This window comes from Mus caroli, chromosome X (genome assembly GCF_900094665.2).
Source record: "Mus caroli chromosome X, CAROLI_EIJ_v1.1, whole genome shotgun sequence".
Classification (NCBI taxonomy): Eukaryota; Metazoa; Chordata; class Mammalia; order Rodentia; family Muridae; genus Mus; species Mus caroli.
In genome coordinates, this window is record NC_034589.1 from 133,837,379 (window position 1) to 133,858,231 (window position 20,853).

Genomic DNA, 20,853 nt, shown 5'->3' on the forward strand with positions numbered 1-20,853 from the left:
GGAAGGAAGGAAGGAAGGAAGGAAGGAAGAAAGAAAGAAAGAAAGAAAGAAAGAAAGAAAGAAAGAAAGAAAGAAAGAAAGAAAGAAAGAAAGAAAGTAAGAAAGGAAGGAAGGAAGGAAGGAAGGAAGAAAGGAAGGAAGAAAGAAAGAAAGAGAGAGAGAAAAAAAAAGAAAAAGAGAAAGAAAGAGAGAGAGAGAGATTATAGCTAACCCACAAATACCAAAAGCACCTGGGAAGTGCTTGCTTATCCCCAAGATATGTCACAATGGAAAGTGACAATTTTTGGATGCTACCCATGCTAGGCTTTCTGCATGTAACTTACAAACTCAGCTATCTTCTAGGTTATACACTCCACATTGTGCAGATATTTCTAGGTACTACGATCAATGTGTTCTAACTTCATTACTCTCCTAGATTTTATGTACTTTAGTTTTACTCTCTTCCCAGTTATGTATGCCCTTAAGCTCCTCAACCTAGATTACTTGTTGGCTATGAATGACAACTTCTCCACTCTGCCTCAGAGTCTCCATTTGTTAACAAACAAGCATAGGTAATAGGATGAGAAGTTCATGAATCAACAAAGCTAAATGGCCAATACAGTGCCAGGCCTGTAGAATGTGAACAGTTGCCTTCCAGCCATTGTGACTGAGAACAGTAGTTGCAGCCAACACTACATTGCCTTCAAAAAATTAAAACTATTTACTATTCAGTGCCAGCCATAGTATTTTATGGAGTAGGGGACACCTCATCAATCTTTGAAGGTTTTCAAGACTTCAAACTGTATTTCATAGATCTGGTATTTTGTAGGGAGCTACTGCTATGGATTGGTTGAATCACTTCTCTTTTCCTCTATTGTGTATTTATTTATGTATTTAGGGTTCTACATAAAACATCCTAATATATACATACATACATTCATGAGTTCCCGTGTGCACATGTATATGTTTGTGTACTCATCCCTTCTTGTTTCTGATGTTTTTCATAAAGTACTAGCTGCCCACCTTATTCCACTCAGTCATCTTGTTTAAGACACCATTTTTCAAAATAGCCTAAGCTGACCTCAAACCTAAGATCCTCCTTCCATACTGCTGGGATTACAGGTCTACTCCACTACATCTAGCTTGACATTTATCTTATTGTAAATCAGATGCATCATTGTTATACACAGAATACTTATGGGTCCCATATATCCTTTGGTGCTGCACTCCTTACTGCTTAGGAATTCCTTCTCCCACAAAGTTTTAAGAAGTTTTTAAAAAGCTCATTAAACTAGATAAATTGTTTACAATGACCTCTGTGAGTCTTTAAACTCCCATAGTTCACAAATCTAGAAGTCCTCTTTTCATAGTTAACAATGAGCAGTATCTCAGAGGGCTAAACAAAATAAGATCTTAAATAAGGTCCTAGAATATTATATAGTTATTTATAACTATGGAGGTTAGAAATGCCCTGTGTATTTGTGTGTATTTGTGTGTCTGTATGTGTGTGTGTGTGTGTGTGTGTGAGAGAGAGAGAGAGAGAGAGAGAGAGATCACAGAAAATGTGTACTTTTTATCCTAGATTATTTATTTTGTGATGTCTTCAGTGTTTAAGGAAATGAGGGTTCTCTTGAAAAGTTTCCAAATTCACAAGAGTGGCTCTCATCTTCGCGTGGAAAATGAGTTTTCAGAACCACAGATTAGTCATTCGGAGTAGCTAATCAAATCCCATTCCAAGGAGTTCCTAGAAGAAGCCATGCAAATCCATCATTTCAAACTAAATCCCTCTGGTTATCCAGTGAATAAGAGACATCATCCCATCCATTTAAGTTTTCTTAGTAAACTCTGCTTCTCAAAACCTGTCAAAGATTTTTCCCTTCCCTTACTTTCCTCTAATCTTTGTTCTCAATTTGTCTCCTTAACCCATTATTTGCCTTGCCTTTGCCTTCATCTTTGAGTCATTTTTTCCTTACCCCAGTGGATCTATCTATGGCAACTTCCATTTCTGTCTCTTCACCAGTAGTCCTTAAATATTTACTTTGCTTGGCCAAGTCATGATAAGGGTATCGAATCATTCCTATTCAGGATAAATTTTCAAAGGTCTGTCAGCCCTGTACTTTGAATACTAAAGTCAGTCTCTCTCTCTCTCTCTCTCTCTCTCTCTCTCTTTTTCTCTCTCCCTCCCCACAAATGCAGACATACAAAAGGAATCTTTAAAAATCCTAAGAAATTGGAGAAATAATAATAGGACAGTAATCTGATAAAGAACAGAGCAAATACTCTTGAGCTAAGTCAATCATCTTTTCCACTGCACTTCTGTAATAATTTGAACCCATTCCCAAGAATTTGGCAGATCCCATAACCTCTTCTGACTCAGGAGAATCTGATCCCTACAAATGAATACCATGTGATGGCATCTCTTCCCTCCTTCCAACAACTGTGGGTGTCTTTCAAACTGACTTAAAAAAAAAAGATAGCTATATACAAAATCCGTTTTAGAGCACCTTAGGTTAATTGTTTCTCTCAAGCCTTTACAGGGAAGTTCCTTAATCCATCATTTTCCCATTTATTTAAATGATGATAAGTAACAGGGCTAGTGGTATGTGTGTTTTCCCTAGATTTCTTTCTAACTGTCCTGCCTAATCTGCCCGTACTTTAATATTCTCACTTGTGGAAAGATACTAATACTTGAAATATTCCTAGAGGATATAAACTATGTCTGTTGCCATTCTTTAATTTATTTATTTTTTTAACTAGGCCATGTGCATCCTAGGCAAGTGCCCTACCACTGAGCCACATCAACCGCTATCTGTTAAAAGTACAAATCAGGGATTAAAAACATAGATCTTTAGGTAGAAGGAGTGAATCCTGACATATACAGGCACCCATCTTCTCAAGAACACTGAAGCTGATGCAGAAGTAAGGTCAGGTGCCTACATCATATCTATATTATCTCTTGCCTTCCATTATGTACACATAGTCCTTTCTAAAATGTCATGTCTACAGTATATTTTCTCTATTTCACTCCTTCATACAAGGAGTTTTATGTTGCCCCATGAACTTTCAGTAATTTTAATCTGATCTGATTTAGTTTTACCCAGGGAACCTGCTCTAAGTCAGGGTTCACAGTGAAGCAATTTGGTAACACTAGCCTGGTATTAGCAAGCTGCCTCTGACCATTGCCAGAAGGTTATGGTCCACTGGTAGATATTAAAAGACTTAAAGAGTAAAACACCACTTCTGAAAATTTGTTGCCTTGGGAATAAAGAAATCTACAAGGTTCCTACGTTGGGAATTTAAAAAGCCATAGTGATAGAAGAAGGAGGAGGAGGAAGAGGAGGAGGAAGAGGAAGAGGAGGAGAAGAATGAAAGGAGCACACCAAGAAAGACAACTCCATCTCTGTTTGCTGTGTGGACATAATTTCTCCTTTTTAAATATGTTGGCTAAAACAACCAACAATCACTACAAAGAAATTGCACTGAATGCACTGAAATTGCATTAGAAATGTCATTTTTCTGGCCTAGTCAGCCATCACAGAGAAGAGAGGCCCCTTGGTATTGCAAACTTTATATGCCCCAGTACAGGGGAACACCAGGGCCAGGAAGCAGGAGTGGGTGGGTAGGGGAGCAAGGTGAAGGGAGGGTATAGGGAACTTTTGGGATAGCATTTGAAATGTATATAAAGAAAATATCTAATAATTAAAAGAAAAAGAACCCAGGGTAATTTAGAAAAAAAAAAAAAAGAAAGTAATTGGTGGGGTGAGAATGTGTAGGACTGACCTCATATTCATACATAGAAACTGGCTTCCTTCAGTGATTATTTTATTCAAAAATCATCTGTTGAATGCTATTTGAAAGGCATTTTCCTATAAGAAAGGGAATCTAATGTTTATGGAGCATCCCATGTAGTGGGAACTCCACATATTGACTTCACCAAACCCTCATAATAATTCGATAAGGTAAATTTTATTCTGAGTCACATGAGATTTCCATTTTGTGGGTCAAAAGGCTGAATATTGGCAATTCATAGAGTTTGACTGAATGTTAATGTTTTCATTTCATAGGTGGCTCAAAGAAATTAAATTTGTCTAAACTTAGACAGCAAATAACTGGCAGGGCTGGGATTTCAATGCATGCTCTTTCTTAGTCTCCCATCATCTTTTAGTTTATCTAAGGTGATAATGATGAAATCAGAGGACTCCACACCAACCCAAACTATAATCTACTGCCCTCACCCCCATTCAATCAATAAACCTAAATACTTGGAATGTCAAAAAAAAAGTCATCTTTTGAGGAAATGCCTTTCAAATGAATTGACAGTTCATCAGTAGAACATCCCAGGAAATTCCTGAGTGCATATGTACCTTATTCTATCAACCCTCTTAGTGCACACATAATTCACACTCTTAGACTTCCACTCAAACTTATAACACACTCTAGATAGTGTATAAGCTTAAACTTCACCAACCTCAGTTCAAAATTATTAGAGAGTATTAAACATATAAATGTTTATGCAGACATCTTCCTTTGTTACTGGGAAGGAGGAAACTGGTGTAGTACCTGGTAGACAACAAAAACTATCTTTTAGAACAAACAAATGAAGAGCCTAGTAAATCTAGTAGTGAGGGGCACAGAAAGATTGGCAAATGTTAGCCTTAAGAAGAATGCTAGGAGAAATGAAATAAAACAAGGTAGGTACATTGGGAGAAGTGGCTGAGGTGACAAGAGAGTGACATGAGGATCTCAACACGAATAACAATCTAAATCACCTAAATCATCACCAGTCACTGTGATTCTGAACTTTAGCTTCTTCTTTAATCTGTAGAGTGTTCATTCCAACTCCAAATATGGCTCACTGCCTCCTTCAGCCAGTCCTCTCTCCTCCTGCTTTCTACTCTCCTACACACTGCACTCACTAAGCAGTTTGCCCTCAGCATCTTCCCGTACTGGGTTTGCCAAGTCTATTTTTCCCACCATCCCTGAAACAATTATCCAAGCCACTGCTTCAACTCTGTATTCTCCTAACGTAGCAGCCGGCCAGAAGCCGGGCTGACTTGAGTTTTGTGAGAAAGATATGCCAGACTTCCATGGAAACACCCCAGTGAGGTTAACTTTGAAGGGATGGGAGGAAGCTCTCTATGAATGTCAGAATACTGTGGCTGCTTTAGGACACAGAGCTCTTTTGACTTGGTTAATCAGTGTCAATTTCAATAAGACCCACGTGTCCCAAAAGGCAAGGGACAGGGGGTTAGGAAGGCATCACTTACCTCCTCTGGCTCTTTGCTACATAGGATGTAGTCTAATTTTAAGGTCTGTATCACCGTGACTTGTGAGGAAAAACAAGAATCTAGTCATCCCCACCCTAGCAAAAATCTCTCTGTAGATGTCATGAGACTATGGTTCATAAAGGAATCTGCATTAATCTAGGAGAGATTGCAAGTTAGGACTTTAGGAAAACAGTTCTTGCCTGAGGCGTCCCTTCTGTGGAATGCTTATAAAGGAGACTGCTGAGACCCACAGGAGGCTCATTGGATTAGAAAAATGAAATGAATGTCAAGGAATGCACCCACACGAGGGCTTGCTTTCAAGAGGTGACGGTATAAAAGCACTCAAGGGTCCTTGAATCAATACAGTTAATTCTCCACCATCTTGATGCAATGAAAACTAATTACCTGAGTGACCCTAAACTTAAGAAACCTGAGAAAAATATTCCCCCAGCAAAAGGCCTATTATGAGAAAGCTCTTATAAACCTGATTTGCTCAATCAGTAAGAAAACTTTTTTCTTCCTGGAAAAAAAAAAAAAAAAAAAAAAACCTCCAAAGTTCTGAGCAATAAGGAAAATTCATAAAGCCGGACATGAACCACACAATGTGTGTTCACACAGGACACTGCCGAGCCTTCTGGTGTCTCTCTCTCTCTGCTTTCCAACATGGCTGTCCTTGAGCCATGTCCACCAAGCATAAGAAATCTTCTCTAGCTCTCCCTTCCACTCTCTCATTCTGTTTTCTGGAACAGGGCCTCACTCTGTAACTTGGTCTGTCCTGGAAGATGTAGACTGAGGTGGGCCTTGGACTCACAGAAATCCATCTGCCTCTCACTCCTAACTGTTGGGATCAAAAGCATGTGCCACCATGCCCAGCACAGAAACCATACATAAGATAGAAACAGGCACTGTTTTTGTGACAGAACCACATTAAAGACCCCATATCAAACTGATACCGTTTGTGAATCCTAATAGTCTATGCTGAGCAGTTTTAATCTTGAATAACCAAGGCCTCTTGGGGGAGTCAATCACATCATGAAGTAACAGTATGTTCTTAAGATAGAGGTCTGAAGAAGTATTGACTCTCTACAACTTGACATTAACACTTGGATAAGTCACGCTAAAAGATATCATGGATTACACGGTATTATCTCCTAAGAAACTCTTAACTCACAACCTAACTCCAACCAGTCTTTAAGGCTCAAAAAGAACAGCAGAGAAAATCTATAAGTCTGGAGATCTCCAGAAACCAGGGCCATTCCTAGTGAGGGCCAAGAAGTAGACAATTAATGGAGGCAGGGAAGGCATTTCTCATACAATAGCTACAATGTCATTTAGTCCAGAAAATGACAATTTTATTTTAGGTTCATAAGGCTTTCAACTTGTAAAATAATGGGGGGTATTACTATTGTTTTCTAAAAGGTTTTCACTATACAACTTTGGGCTGGCCTTGATTTTGCCATGTAGCCCAAGTGGTTTCCTACTACGGATCCATGAAAGGTAGTATTTCTCTTAAAATAACTCAAATTTCAAAATAGAATTTAACAAGGTTTTAATTTTTTTAGTCAATTTATACTTCATCATCACATCTTTGTTGGAATACACTTATTCCCAAATGTTCAAAACATTGAAGAATTAATTTTACTCTAGTACAATCTCAACCAACATCCAGGATTAATTAATGAGCAGTACAGCAGCAAAACTCCCTCCTTTTCATAGTAAGACAGTTTAGTGTTGCAATAGAGCAACTTCTACATGGATGCTAATCGGATACATATTTAAATCATATTCTTAATAGTTCAGAGGCCCTTGTATTTGTCAAGGGATGGTTCCATCCACTCACACAAAGAGCTGAAAAATACAACCATACCACATAATAACATTAAAACTGGTCTCTAAGCCACAACAAAGATCTTTACCAATACATTCTCCTGACATAAACTATAAATTCTCCCTGGGTCTTATTTCTGTCCCAGACCTCTGAAGACTGCTTCCATCTCCAAACAATATTTTCAAATGCAATAGCAAAAAATGCGGGTGTCAAGATGCATTTCGGACTTAGGACAAGGAGCAGGCTTGACTTTCCATCTAGTGTGGGGAGAACAGGACCGTTCCAATTGCAAGATCATAGGAGTACTTCAAAGTATCTGGGATCATTCTATAGTCCTTTGGAAGGAAATCTTCAAGCTTAGTAAGAAGAGGCTTAAGGCAAGGCTGAGGTACTAGGGAGAACTTATGGTATCAGTTTATGAAATAAATGGGAGAATGGAAATTGCCTCCTTTGACTGTAATGGTTTTATATTCTGAAGTATGTATGCATATTCATGTGTTTGTATGTTTGCATACATACAATCTCTGTCTTTAGAATAGAAGAGTCACTAAGAAGTTGTTCTAATTGTTGGTCACAGTCAGAAGCAGAGCAACATTCATAAAAAGAAAACCACTGAAGAGTTTCTGTCAAGCAGGATAAATAAAATGTATTAGAAATGAGCAAGAGAAAGAGACTCTGAGACAAAGAAAATGGAATCCAAAAATCATTCAGTCCCTTATCTCTGTTCAGATAAAACTGAACAGCCAAAATCTGTCTCTGTTGGGATATTGTATACAGTGCATAATCAAACGGATGAGAAATCCAGCGCTACGAGTTCCCCAGCTCTTTTACTCTCAGGCTCATATGCTACCTGAGGACACCTACCTCTTCTTCCAGCTTCACCACCTTCGCCTGGGCATTGCTCAATGCCTGGTCTCGGATTTCAATGTGTCGCCTTTGGTCTTCATTGGTAGAACGGGCAGTAGCCAACTCAGCTTCCAGCTTCTCCTTCTCCCGCTGGTTTTCTTTATCTGTATGGACATGAAATATCAATACTGTCATCCTGAAGCTGAGTCAAAGCCTGAAGTTAGCAAAACTGATAGACAGTTTGCACACTCCTAGCACATGGCTAAGAGAATCAAAATTTATAACATCTGGATTTTGCCACTGAATTGACTACTAACTACGGAAAGCCCAATCTAACAGGGGAGCGTATGGGAAAAAATTTAGAATCAGAGAAATATAGGCATCCACTTCATGTAAGTAATGTTTAGAACTTTTATAGTAGTAAAATATGTATTTTGCATATATGTGTATGCACATATTTACATGTAAGATGTGTAGGGATATAACTATGCATGTGTGTATGTATATTCCTGCGTATATACATTTGCATAGATACAATCTGCCTTTAGAATGGAAGAGTCACTAAAAAATTGTTCTAATTGTTGGTCACATTCAAAAGCAGAGTAACATACATAAAGATGAAACCACTGGAGAGTCTTTGTCAAGCAGGGTAAATAAAAGATATTAGAAATGAACAAGACAAAGAGACTCTGAAACACAGGAACTGGAATCCAAAGAGAATGTGATCCCTAATCTCTGTTCAGATAAAACTGAACAACCAAAATGTGTACCAGGAAAGGACGTAGCAAGATGAAATGGTGTTCATCTCAGCCATGCAGCACTTGTTCAATAAATATCACAGCTCTGAGCCTCAAGTCTATGATGCTGCATTTAAACAGGGCCTTGATTCTAGCTTCTGCCCTGCCTTTACCTTCCCTACTTTAGCATGAAAAGCAGTTAGGTCAATGACCAGTCATGTCTTAACATTTTTTTCTAAAGTAGAATGATGGAACTTCTGGCTTCTAATACAGCATGGAAGGAACTTAAAGATTGAGACTCCATATGATTAGAGGTTTTAAAAGTTGAACTAAAAAAAAAAAAATTGAGGAGAGATCTCCAGAGAGCCCTCAGAAGTAAAGTTCACTGGAAGAGCTTCCGACCTCAAAGTAGGAGACAGGTGGACAGGGGATCACAATTTAGCAAATTAGAATTCCATGAGCAGGGAGCATGGAAACCTGAAGCTGATTAGGAAACCCTGAACTATATGATTGATTAACTGGTAGCTCAGGATGCACAAATGTAAGAGCTAATTCCTAGGAGAGGCACTCATACTGGAACACTGGAACACTGGAACACCCACATTCTTGGAAGTTTTGCCACCAGGTGTTCATCCAGCTTCTCCCAGGAGATCAGAAAAAAATGTCCTCGTGTCATTTGCCGCAGGAGGGCAAAGAGACCATTATGAAATATCCCAGAGCATCTTGTTCTTCTCAACAAGGCATGCCCTGAGGAGAAATTTTTACCAGAACCTCGCTTATTGAAATATTTTGGATACTAAACCGTCTGGAGAAGGGGTAATGTTTATTTTAACATGTTCCAAGCTGGAGAAGAAGAAATACCCTGACTCTAGGCCCCTCTCTTCCTGGTACAGTAAACAAGAGTAGGGATTGAGCCACATTTGTATGGCCCATAGTCCAAAAGCACAGGCTCACTAAAGCTAAAATCGTAGTCTAAGGGCTAGATCCCATTTACCTTGCCCCACGCCTTATGCCACACCAGGAAGGAGTATTGCCCTTAGAAAAACAATGCAGGACAAGTGTTATTCAAATACCTGTCTACTATATGCTTAGCCACTATATAATTCCTGCTACTCAACAACAATAATCAAAATATTTTTAACTAAAAGGCAAAATATACAACGTTTTTTCTGCATCAGAACCACATCCAGAAGTCACCCTGATCAGATCCTAAATGTGAAACACCTATGAATGATATGCTTATGTCTTTAATTTAAAAAAAAGTAGCCAACAATGGAAGGACAGGAGAGTTATGTAAGTAGAAAGATGGACATCCTATGAAAGGATAAAACCACTCTGTAATGAAAGCACAGGGAACATTATACTGTCTTGTGTAATCCATATTTCTTAAGGATTCTATGAGATAATACAATGTATTTAAATGAGCAAAACATGAAAAAGTACCAAAGAGTATGATAATCATCACCATGACTAATGATGAAAACGAATCATAGAGCTTCAAAATGTGTCTTTTAATTAAATATGACTGATCTCTTCATATTAGCTTTTTTTTTTTTTAGGTGTGACAGCTAAGTGTCACCGGACCTGTACAAGTAGGAATTTTGTTTCTGAACTTAATATGAAAGTACAGCTACAAGGGACAATGGCATATACAGTATGTCTCAGGTTTTTCCAGGTACCTGTCCTGTGACCTAGGACAAACCTCATACCAGAGACTCAAATAAAGTGTTTAGACTTGGAAGTGAGGGTGGTTCTTCCTTTGAAGACCTTGAACATTATTTTCACGAGGCCAATTTGGTCTCATTTCTCACAGACTCCTATCTGAAGAGATGTGCCTTGAAAAGAAATGAACATTCGCTGAACACTCACTACATATCAGGCATTGTGCTTGCTTAATCCTCAGAACAAGGATATGAGGTGTTATTCTTCCCTTCTCTATTTTGCATAGGAGGAAACAGGACTTGGAGATCGAGCGTGACTAACACGCCAGAGCTCCTGGAAAATGAGGGGTGGATTCCATAGTGGAGCTAAGGTTTTCTAGTGTACCCAACCACCTCTTGGCTTGAACTGCTTCTATCTTTCTGGGGTTGCTGGAGTATATTCCCAGAGAAGGTTTTTCAATAGAGCCTTCTTTCTTCCTTCTACACTTCCCATCTTTGAGGACCCTTTGTATGTCTAAGGGCACAAGAAATAAATGGGTCAAAAAGACATGCTCTCTTCTCCACCTAGTTTTAGAACCACTGACAGGATTTCACCCTGCTGTTAATGTAATTTTGCTTAGTAACTAAGTGAATTTTATGAACCTACAGCAGAGCTCTGAGAGCACCTGAAATACCATTTCTTCACACAGAGGAGTATAAGCTAGAAGATCCAGGGCAAGAATCCATATGTTTTGTTTTATTCTGGGAGGCCTCCACCGACTTCCTGCCACTGAACTAGCTTCCAGAGTAACAGTGACACCACAAAAGCAACTTCACAATTTACCCTGGGTTCTGATGACACCAGAAAAACAACATTCCTTACCCTTAAGACTACTGACAAAGGAACAGGAGGCTCGGGGCCAAGAGGAAGAAAAACTGTTCTGAAGCCAGAGCACAACAGAGCAATCCAGGCAGGGAAGGGAATATTGTAAATGAAGATCAAACAGACTTGTAAAAGCTAACTGGAAACTGCACAGAATGACATGAAAGGGTCATTGAGAGACCCAGCAAAAATAGAAGAGACTGACAAGTCCCCACCAAGAAGGACTTCAGTGGGAGTTGCACTGAGGAGGCTGGAGTAGGGGGGCAGACAAGCTTAGGCATCTGCAGGAACAAGGACAGTTCATCTGTTCTCAACCCAATTCATGCTCCCAGTGGGCTCCAACCACTATGAAGTTTTTATTGCTGCTGTTATTAAAGCAATTGGAAAGAATTAGGCATTGTCTAGCTGGGTGGAGTCCATTAGGGACTCGATAAAGAAGAGGATTAATTCATTGTTACAGTCCTAGGAGTATTTCCAGACAAAGGAAGCACTATTATAAGGAAGGCCCAGCTCTGCCCAGCCCCATACCCTCCAACTCCGTAATCAGAACCATGAGTCCAGGTCGTATCAAGGCTCTTCCTTTTCTGGCTATTCTACAATCTGCCAGTGGGTAATAATATGACGCAGCAATAAGTGTTTAGTAGGTGAACCCGTGACATAGGCTGGGGATTTCAAACATTAATCATTGTTCTATATGTTCATCCCATCTCCCAGAGCCTACAATCCCTTCAGCATTATTGAGGACAGTATTCCTTAAGGTCTTTTCTTCAGCTAGCCTTGACAATGGCAGGAACTCTAATGGATTTTCTCTGACTTAGTATGGAGAACACTCCTTCAATGTGACTAGAGTTGGGGCAGAGGCCTTCGTGGCCTTTCATGCACTAACAGGAAAAAGATAAGACTCATTCTCTCCTGGATGTTCTAGAAGGCTAAAGAGAAGAGCCAGGCAACATTTTCATAAAATTTACCTCCAACAAGACCTGCCACATTACCACACCTGTTACTACTATGCACACATTCACGCCTGCCTCTGGAGATTGCAGACTTACGTTTGGCAAAGAGCTGAGAGATGGTCTTCCTGGTGTCCTCAGACCCCTCGTACTCCTTCTCTGCCAGCTGCTTGTTGGCAGTCTCTAGACGGTCTGTGGAAGGTGAAGACGGTTAACACACATGCTACCTGCCTTCTAAATACAGGCCTTTGGCAAAAGTCATCACTGGGTTTTTTGGGTTTTTGGGTTTGTTTTGTTTTGTTTTTGACAAACAGGGTGGGTGACACAGTCCCAAATTTTCAAATGTAAATCTTAAAATAATACAAGAGCTACTCTAAAGCAAGAATCAGATGTCTGTCGGGGCAAATGCTTTTATCCTCACTGCCTGGGAGGGGAAAGCAGGGGAATTGTGGAATATGAGGCTAGCATGGACTATGTTGTAAATCCTAGGCCTGCCTGAACTATGTAAAGAGACCTTGTCCCCCAAACAAACAAGCAAACAAAATAACTAGAAAGTGAAGTGCACTTGTCGCTCACCTCTCAGATCTCTGTTGAAGTCATGCATCCTTCTAATCTCACCCTCCAGCTTGTTCCTCATGGCTTTCTCCAGAGCCTCTCTTTTGGAAGATGACTTCACCAAGTTCTCATAAGCCTCTGAGACCCGTTGGATTTCTGTCTCCACCTTAACATAAAAAAAGGAAAGAAAGATGGTATTGATACTAGGAGTTAGATGGAAATGACAGTTTAGAACCATACACGTGACTCTTCAGTTGCATCTCCTTTCAGATAGACTGCAAGCTCAGTCAATGGCTCAAATGCTTCATGGGATTTCCTTAGGACAAAAGCAAAGTCTCTCTTTCTCCATAAAATGGACTTCATACCTGATTCTAATTTCTAAATTATTTTCTGAGTGTAATTTCTACATTATTTCTTGATTTTAAAAATATTAACATTGTCTATTATATAGCAATAACTTTATTTTGAAGCCCTCAAAGGACTTCTTTCTATGTGGTTCTCTCATTTTGTCCTGACATATGCCTAGGCAATGTTAACTTGTCCCAGTTTAGCATGAGAGAGTAGTTAAATTACCTATCCCAAGTACAGATCAGCAGCAAACATGAGCCCTAAAATCCCAAATCGTCAGCCTCCTGCAATATAATTCAATTCACTTTCACAAATATTTAATCAAGGGTCAAATAGTTAGGAAGGCCTGATTAACCAGAGTGAGAACATGCACATTATCCTCGCCTTCAAGGAACTTTCAGTATAATCAAGTCAGAGAATAGAGGGCAAACTACAGCTTTATAAAAAAACAAGGCATAATGATATAAAGCTAAAAGAAGGATCTAAGTTATCCCTAGGTGGGGGAGGGGAGGAAAAATAATGTCAGGGAGAGATGGCATTTAGAGTCGGATCCTGAAAGCTGGATTGGATTTCAATGGGCAGAGGTGAGTAGAAGGGTATTCTATTCTGAGTAAGCAAATGCATTCCCAGAATGACCAGGAGTTTAATCTGGCTGGACACTGTGTGGTAGCCACAGGGAAGCTAGAGGGATGTGGCTGTGAAGATGGACTGAAGGCAGGTCATAAAATGGTTTTAAATGTCAGGCATTTGGACTTTAGCCCATACTCACCAGAGTCAGTGGGAAACTAGTACAGATTTCTAGCTGAAAGACAGGATTTGTGTTATTTTATGACACCTCTCTGCAAATCTTATAAAATGAGAAGAAGAAGAAGAAGAAGAAGAAGAAGAAGAAGAAGAAGAAGAAGAAGAAGAAGAAGAAGAAAAGGACCAGACAAAGACTCTTGTCCAGAATTAGACAGAAACAGGAAGAAAACAAGAAATTAGACTCCAGAGCCTTGCGACCAGTACAGCATGTGTAAGAACTGCAGACCTTATTTGCATATAATTTGTATAAGACAAATAAACCCCATGGCCTATTAAGCAATTTTGAAATTAAGTCTGACTCCTCCAACTGCTCTGCATTGCTTCTCAGTTTTCCACTCTTCCTGAACAAAGCTCAGAGTGCTTTAGGGGGTGAAATACACAGGCGCCCCAATTGAAGGTGGGGGAGGGGAGGGAGGATTTCTATCACCTCCAATTCCAGCTGCCCCCATCTTTAAAATCCTGCTGGAGGCAGGACTGCCTGCAAACAAATGAGGCTTATGCCACTGAAAAGAGCAGACATGAAAGTGTTTTTCTCCTTGCAGATGGTACCAAGATAACAGCACAGAAGGTGAAAACTGGTGAATGGCATTTAGAGACAGGCTCCTGTGCTTGGTGGAGCTTTCGCATGCAATTCAACTGCTGAAGAGGAGAGAAGAAACACTTCCCTTCGAGAAAGAGCAGGCTGGGCAGTGTTAGTGTGAAAGAAGCAGCCAAGAGACAGTGAGGCTTCCTCCTTACATTCCAGAAGGCCACACCTAAGAAGACAGTCCCTTTTCTGAAACATGCACAGCCTGCTTATGAAGGATCTTGGTGCTAAGGAAATACTGTCTGTCCCCTTGCAGAGAGAGCTGTGTGATGAAGCCTTCCCAGAAGGACAGATCAGCTGGCTGGGAATGTGTGAAGGAAGAGGTAGAAGAGAGGGAGAGTGGCCATGGGTCTCCAGACTTGCTCATTATACTTTCTGTCCTCGGAGCCTACCGTGGGGTTTCATTTTTTCCCCCTAGCTCTACCATCTGGTGTGCATGTTATTTACCCTGCTTTTAATTCCTTCGTCTCTCCTACCTGTCTCTACCTCAGTCTTGGCTTACGCCATGCTTCTGCAGACACTCCAACTATGATGATTGTTCTTTTCTGACGTATTTCTGCACAAGGAACAAACAATCAACAAACTTCCTATTCTGCTACCTGCACTAGTAGCTTTCCAACCCAGTCCCTAGGGTCTGTCACCAGGGATCCTTTGGCACGGAAGAGCTGAGCTCAGTCACGGGTGATTGTGTCAACGATGAGGCCAGGCCAAGGCAAATTAAAAGTTAGAAGCGGTCTAGTCAATGAACAAAATCCATGGACAGCCTGAATGTGATATGAGCAAGGGGTATTGTCAAACTGAGAAGACAGAAACTATAAAACCAAGACAAAATAATAGCTCTTAATCCAAACTGAGAGTTTCTAATCAGATTTGAGGAAAGTGAGAAAGGATATATATATAATGTATATATAGAAAAATATAAGCCTTCTTCTCCTTTAGGTAAAAGACCTGGTGTCAGTGAATTTTAGGAATCATGCAGGTCCCTGGACCTTTTTTTCATCTTATCTCCAAAGGACAGAGCTGCTGAACAATACAAAGCAACTGTCTCTCCAGCCTCACCTTCCCGGAACAGTTTGCCAGGAGATCATACCATGTGAACTCCCCAACTGACAAATGCTACAAAGAAACTGCCACAGGCATAACTCGCTAAGAGCCACCAAGGCAAGAAACTGAGGGGTGCTATGAAGTAGCTGCAGCAGTGGGTATGGGGAAACAGGAAAGAACAAAAACTGGGCACACCTTTTTTTTTTTTTTTAAATTTCCTCTGCCTATGGCTGTCACCTGTCACCCAGCTGTGATGCTAAGCAACTTTTGTGTGTGCCCCCTCAACACACACACACAGACACAGACACACACACACACACACACACACACACACACATCCCAGAGAAGGAGAGCAGATGTTGAACTGGATCTGTGGTCAAAGACCAAAGCAAAAGCAGGGAGGAGGGCCAGTATCAAAAGAATGAAGAAGAGAACTCCCACAAGGAAGAGCACTGTCAGCCTTTTCATAAACCATACAAAATCTCAGCTGGTGGGATTTTTCTAGTAACTATGTACTATGGCTTTAGATTTTTGAGACAAAAATCATATGGGGAAACCATAATCAAGACAAAAGGTCTTTAAATGCGATCAGGTTTTTCCACAAACACAGGCCTTACAAATATTGTGAAGAACTATCTCTGATGACTTTTTGAATAAAACATTCAACTAAGTTTTCTAAGAATTACAGAGTCTGGGAAATCAATAGTATATTTCTTTTAGTAAAATTGTAAAATGTTACCCCCTTAAAAAAAAGGGGGGGTTCAAAAACACCATAGTAAGTACACATGATAGTACTTAATATATTGCTCATTCATTTAAAATTCCAATAAAAATTTCACCATGAAGCCCACAGTTTCATATAATTAAGGTATGACAATATAAAGAGAGAAAACTTAGTTATCCTATATAGACAAAGAGTTTTTTTCTAAAGTTTGACCAACATCAGAAGAAGAATCTCAAAGATCTACCCCACCAATGAAACCTTTATACGGACATTTAACAAGTCCCACTAGTAAGATTCAAAGAGTTGAACTGACTGACCCTCAGGGGGAGCCATACCTTCTGCAGTCTCGCCACCTTCTCATAGCATCCATCCAACTCCTGCCGCAAGTTGCGATTCTCATCAGACAGGATCTCAACCATCTGCTGAGCTCTAGAGACGATAGCAAAAGGGTCAGCTGGCATGGGCTGATAAGAAGCAGACTGCTGAGCCCGAGGCATAGCTGAGTAGGCTTCTCCTGGCTGCTGCTGCGCTGAAGTCAGGCTGGCCTGGGCGTGACGGTAGTGGTCCCCCTGATGACTCTGACTCGAAAGAAGATGCTGCTGATGCCTTGACAGGTGAGCAGAGTGGTCACCTTGGTTCGAGACCAAGGCGTGTTGACCGGGAGGCAATCTACTGGATGGCGGAGACTGCAGCAAGGGCAAGCTGGAAGCCCCAGCTGTCAGGGAAGAAGTAGGGCTGTGAGGTTGAGAGTTCCTGGCTGACAAAGACAGCGAGGAGATGTCCTGTGTTGCCCTGAAAAGCACAAAATTCAAACTCCAATTAAATTCACCCCCAATGCACAAGGAGCAACCCCTCCTCCCTTCAAATACAGGTAAAATGGGAAGCAGGCTGAATTAGATCCCAGTCAAGGACTTCTTGAGTTCCTTCTTACCGATACATTTTGTGACTCTGTCCAACTGCTACTGCTCACTAGCTATTTATGCTCCTCTTGGAGACGAAGTCACATAACTTCTGAGGTAAGTAGGAGAATCTTAAGATGACTATCTCCAAACATTCATTGCTCACTCGTTTAAAATTCCTTTTGTACAAAGTAATGCTCATGTGGTTGACTGAGAACTGAACCTGTCTGAAAAAAACTTGACGTATGCAACCCATCACATGCAAAGACTTCAATGTAAAAAATGTTTACTGGCTTTTTTCAAACAGGCATTCCACTGCCTTTCATCTCCCCACCTGGGACTACCCTGGAGAATTCCTACACTCCAGAATTACTTAAGGATATGAAGACATTTATGAATTTAAGGAGATCAAATAATTATTGCTCATGCCACTTATCAGCTTAATAATACATATGAAGCTTGGGGACACAAATCCCCAACTTATTGTTTATAGAATGGTTCAGAACAAAAACTTTGGTCCATTGAGTTTTGGTACCTAATTGTTAGACACAAAAAAAGTCTCTAAAATCCCAATAAACGAACTTCAGAGACTTTTGTCACTGTGTACTAGCTGGGCAACCTTGTTCAGTTACTTAATATAGAAGTTGGAGGTTCAGCGGTTAAGAGGTGGCTGCTCTCTCAGAGGATCTAGGTTTGATTACCTCGACCCACAGAACAGCCATGTTCCATGAGATCATTTGCTCTGTTCTGTTGGGCATCAGGCATGCATGTGTAGGGCATACATATAAGCAAATTACCCATACATATAAATCTATTTTTTAAAATTACATTATCTTCTGGGCACGGTGGCACATGGCTTTAATACTCATGAAGAAGCAGAGGCAAGAGGTCAAGAGCAACCTGGTCTACATAGTAAGTTACAGAGAGGCAGGGCTACAAATGAATTGCAAAAATACTGGGACCTTCCCATGTTTTGACTCTATAAGATTTACAGCTGCTTATCTACCAGTGAGATGTTTGCCTTGTTAGTATCTTCAAGATGGAATCACCTGTTTATCTTTGTGCTAGTTTGCATAAAATTCTTGATAGAAGTTGGACAAAGGGCCAGGAGCAATTACTTCTCCCCACCAATCCATACACTCTAACACACTGCTCTTCCATAAACCAGCATCCCCAAGAGCTCCTCCCTGTACAGGCTCTTTACAACAACCAAATCATTGCAAATATTGGCTCTCGGACTCATCCAATGGCCTTGATACTCAGGAAAGTATTCAAATCTGTTTAGACCCTAGGGTCTATCCCGAAGTCCCATATGTGGCTCTAGCACACACACACATTTATCCAATTTTCTACATACGTCACTGGAAATAATTGTTTACTATTGAAGAAGTCATGCGAACAACTTACGTATAGACTTGACAAGCTATTAAAGACTAGGACCTGGAGAGTTGATGCCATACATAACTTTTCTTTCCAAGAGCTGAAAACACTCAGTTGTTCTAAAGCCAGGGAGGGGCTTATGGACTTACTAGGTGAAGGGTTCCCACTTTCTATTCTGTGGACCTTCAATTTCCATACAGGTCAAAACAACTATGTGTTCTTTCCAAGAGCTGTTTTAATTAAATTTCAATACAGAGTTAAAATGTCCTGGGATTTGGGAGGGGGAACTTTGAATCTCTTGGGCAGAAAAAGGGTCTTAAATTTCATATTCTCCAATCCTGCTTTCAAATTTTAAGAGGAGAAATCACTCTGCTATCTTTTGCCCCTGTTCTTGGGATTTGGAAACCTACTGCCTGGGTGATGTTCTCTCTGAAAGACTGAACACACATTTTCAAACTGAACACACTTTCAAACTGGGCTTCCTCCCGCCTCCCGATTGCTCCCATTATCAAGCAAAAGGGGCCTTTCTCTCCAACAGGGAGGCATCTATCTCCCTCCTCCCTGAGTGCTGAATGGCTTGTCAAGGCCTGGACAGTACACAGCTTCTCAGGGGTCTAGGGAAGGATACTGCATGCAAGGTTTCCGGAAGGTCTCTAGGGTCAGATAAGCCCAGGATGAAGATAAGGAAAAACAAAGCAGCTGGCCCTTGACTCCTCAGGCTACAAAAGGAAGCAGAACACTGTGGTGTTGAAAAAACTTTCAGTTAGTCCTTCACTGGCAGATTTGCAAACAAGCAATGGCTTGGGTAGTTAGGGGGTGGGGGAAGTAGAAAAGAGTTTCACCTGGGCTCCAACATCTGTCCACCATCAAAAGGCAGGGCTATGTTAACCCTGGAATGAGGTTCCCTCTGAGAACAGGGGCCTCTGGGAAGAACAACACAGGTTGGGGAGAACTATGGCAATATGTCAGGGGAAACAAAAACACACTGAAAAGCCGGGCGTGGTGGCACACGCCTTTAATCCCAGCACTTGGGAGGCAGAAGCAGGCGGATTTCTGAGTTCAAGGCCAGCCTGGTCTACAGAGTGAGTTCCAGGACAGCCAGGGATACACAGAGAAACCCTGTCTCGAAAACAAACAAAACAAAACAAAACACCAAAAAAAAAAAACCTGAAGAGTAAATAATAAAAGAAAGAGTAATGACAGTAAAGTAATAAAGGGGCAGAGAGGAACAAGGCAGAGAGGCGAGTATTCTACAGGTCCTCCCACCACACAGAAGCTGGAATCCCCACTGACATAGCTATCTGGGAATAAGAAGCCACCACCAGAAGACAATAGAATCACATGATCTGCTTCTTGGCCTGTTCTCCCCAACTCGGTGCTCCTTCCTAAGATTCATGGCCTACCAAAGAGAGGACCTGGCTGTCTATGCCAGAGATCACTCCTCCAAAAAGCTGCAGAGAAAGAGAGGACATATTCTCAAAGAGAACTTATAAAGACAAAAAGTAAAACGAGCCCCCACACACACACACACACACACTGGCAGGTAACACAGTCCTTTCCACCCTGCTACCTCCATGACTAGGGTCCCCCTCCTCTTCATTCTCTCTCACACACACCTGCCAACACGAGTGCAAACCCACAAACATGCAATCTCCCCCCTCCTCCCAACATACACTCTCATCAGAGCAGGTGCCACCACCAGCCTACAACCAACTTCTCACCACTGAAATAGTGCCCCTTCCAGGTTCTGTGACAGCAAATGTGAATCGTGGAGCAGCTTGTGAATAAGTCCGGACCATTCCAATCGCACAGGGAGCTCTGTTCTGAACTACAGATTTAGGTCACCCTGAGATTCTGTTCAAAGAGCATTTCAAGAAACCTCAGAGCTGGGCATGATTTCAACAATTGAAAGGGGGTGGCTGCTTTATAAACAGAAATAATTTAATTTTTTACAAGCACTTGATCAGTCTCTAAACCCAGGATGCAAAAAAGGTTCTGCACTTAGAAAGACAAAGATTTAGACATTTTTTTTCACATGATTTGGCCTCATTTCCCATCTGGAGTTCTGAGCATTTATGCTATTTATTTAGTTTTTTTTTTTTTTTTCTTAAGTAGGGAGGAGGGCATGGGGAAGATGAAGTAATCAAGGGATTGTTTATAACATTTTGTTCATTTTAACAGCAAAATCTCAACATTTCATTGATTCTCCGAAGGCAAATGAAAATGACATTTTCTTTTAACAGCAGCTTGTTAAAATAAAAAAACAAAACAAAACTTAGTTTTCCTGATCTGTCATTTGTGAGTTTAGAATTTAAAATGTAGGTTCATCTCTCTCATTCTCTCTCTCTCTCTCTCTCTCTCTCTCCCTTCCTCCATCCATCCA

At 40.8% G+C, this 20,853-nt stretch overlaps 1 protein-coding gene across 3 annotated transcripts in view; it reads right to left on the minus strand.

Annotated features, from left to right (window-relative positions):
* Positions 1–20,853, minus strand: part of Amot (angiomotin) — a 58,382-nt gene that overhangs the window by 17,149 nt on the left and 20,380 nt on the right. For all 3 annotated transcript variants that reach the window (XM_029473546.1, XM_021153301.2, XM_029473548.1), the window contains 4 exons: positions 16,527–16,983; positions 12,707–12,851; positions 12,230–12,322; positions 7,939–8,084 (listed from right to left, as the gene is read on the minus strand). In XM_029473546.1, the coding sequence (XP_029329406.1) occupies positions 7,939–8,084; positions 12,230–12,322; positions 12,707–12,851; positions 16,527–16,983 (841 nt within the window). The remainder of the gene's footprint in view (positions 1–7,938; positions 8,085–12,229; positions 12,323–12,706; positions 12,852–16,526; positions 16,984–20,853) is intronic.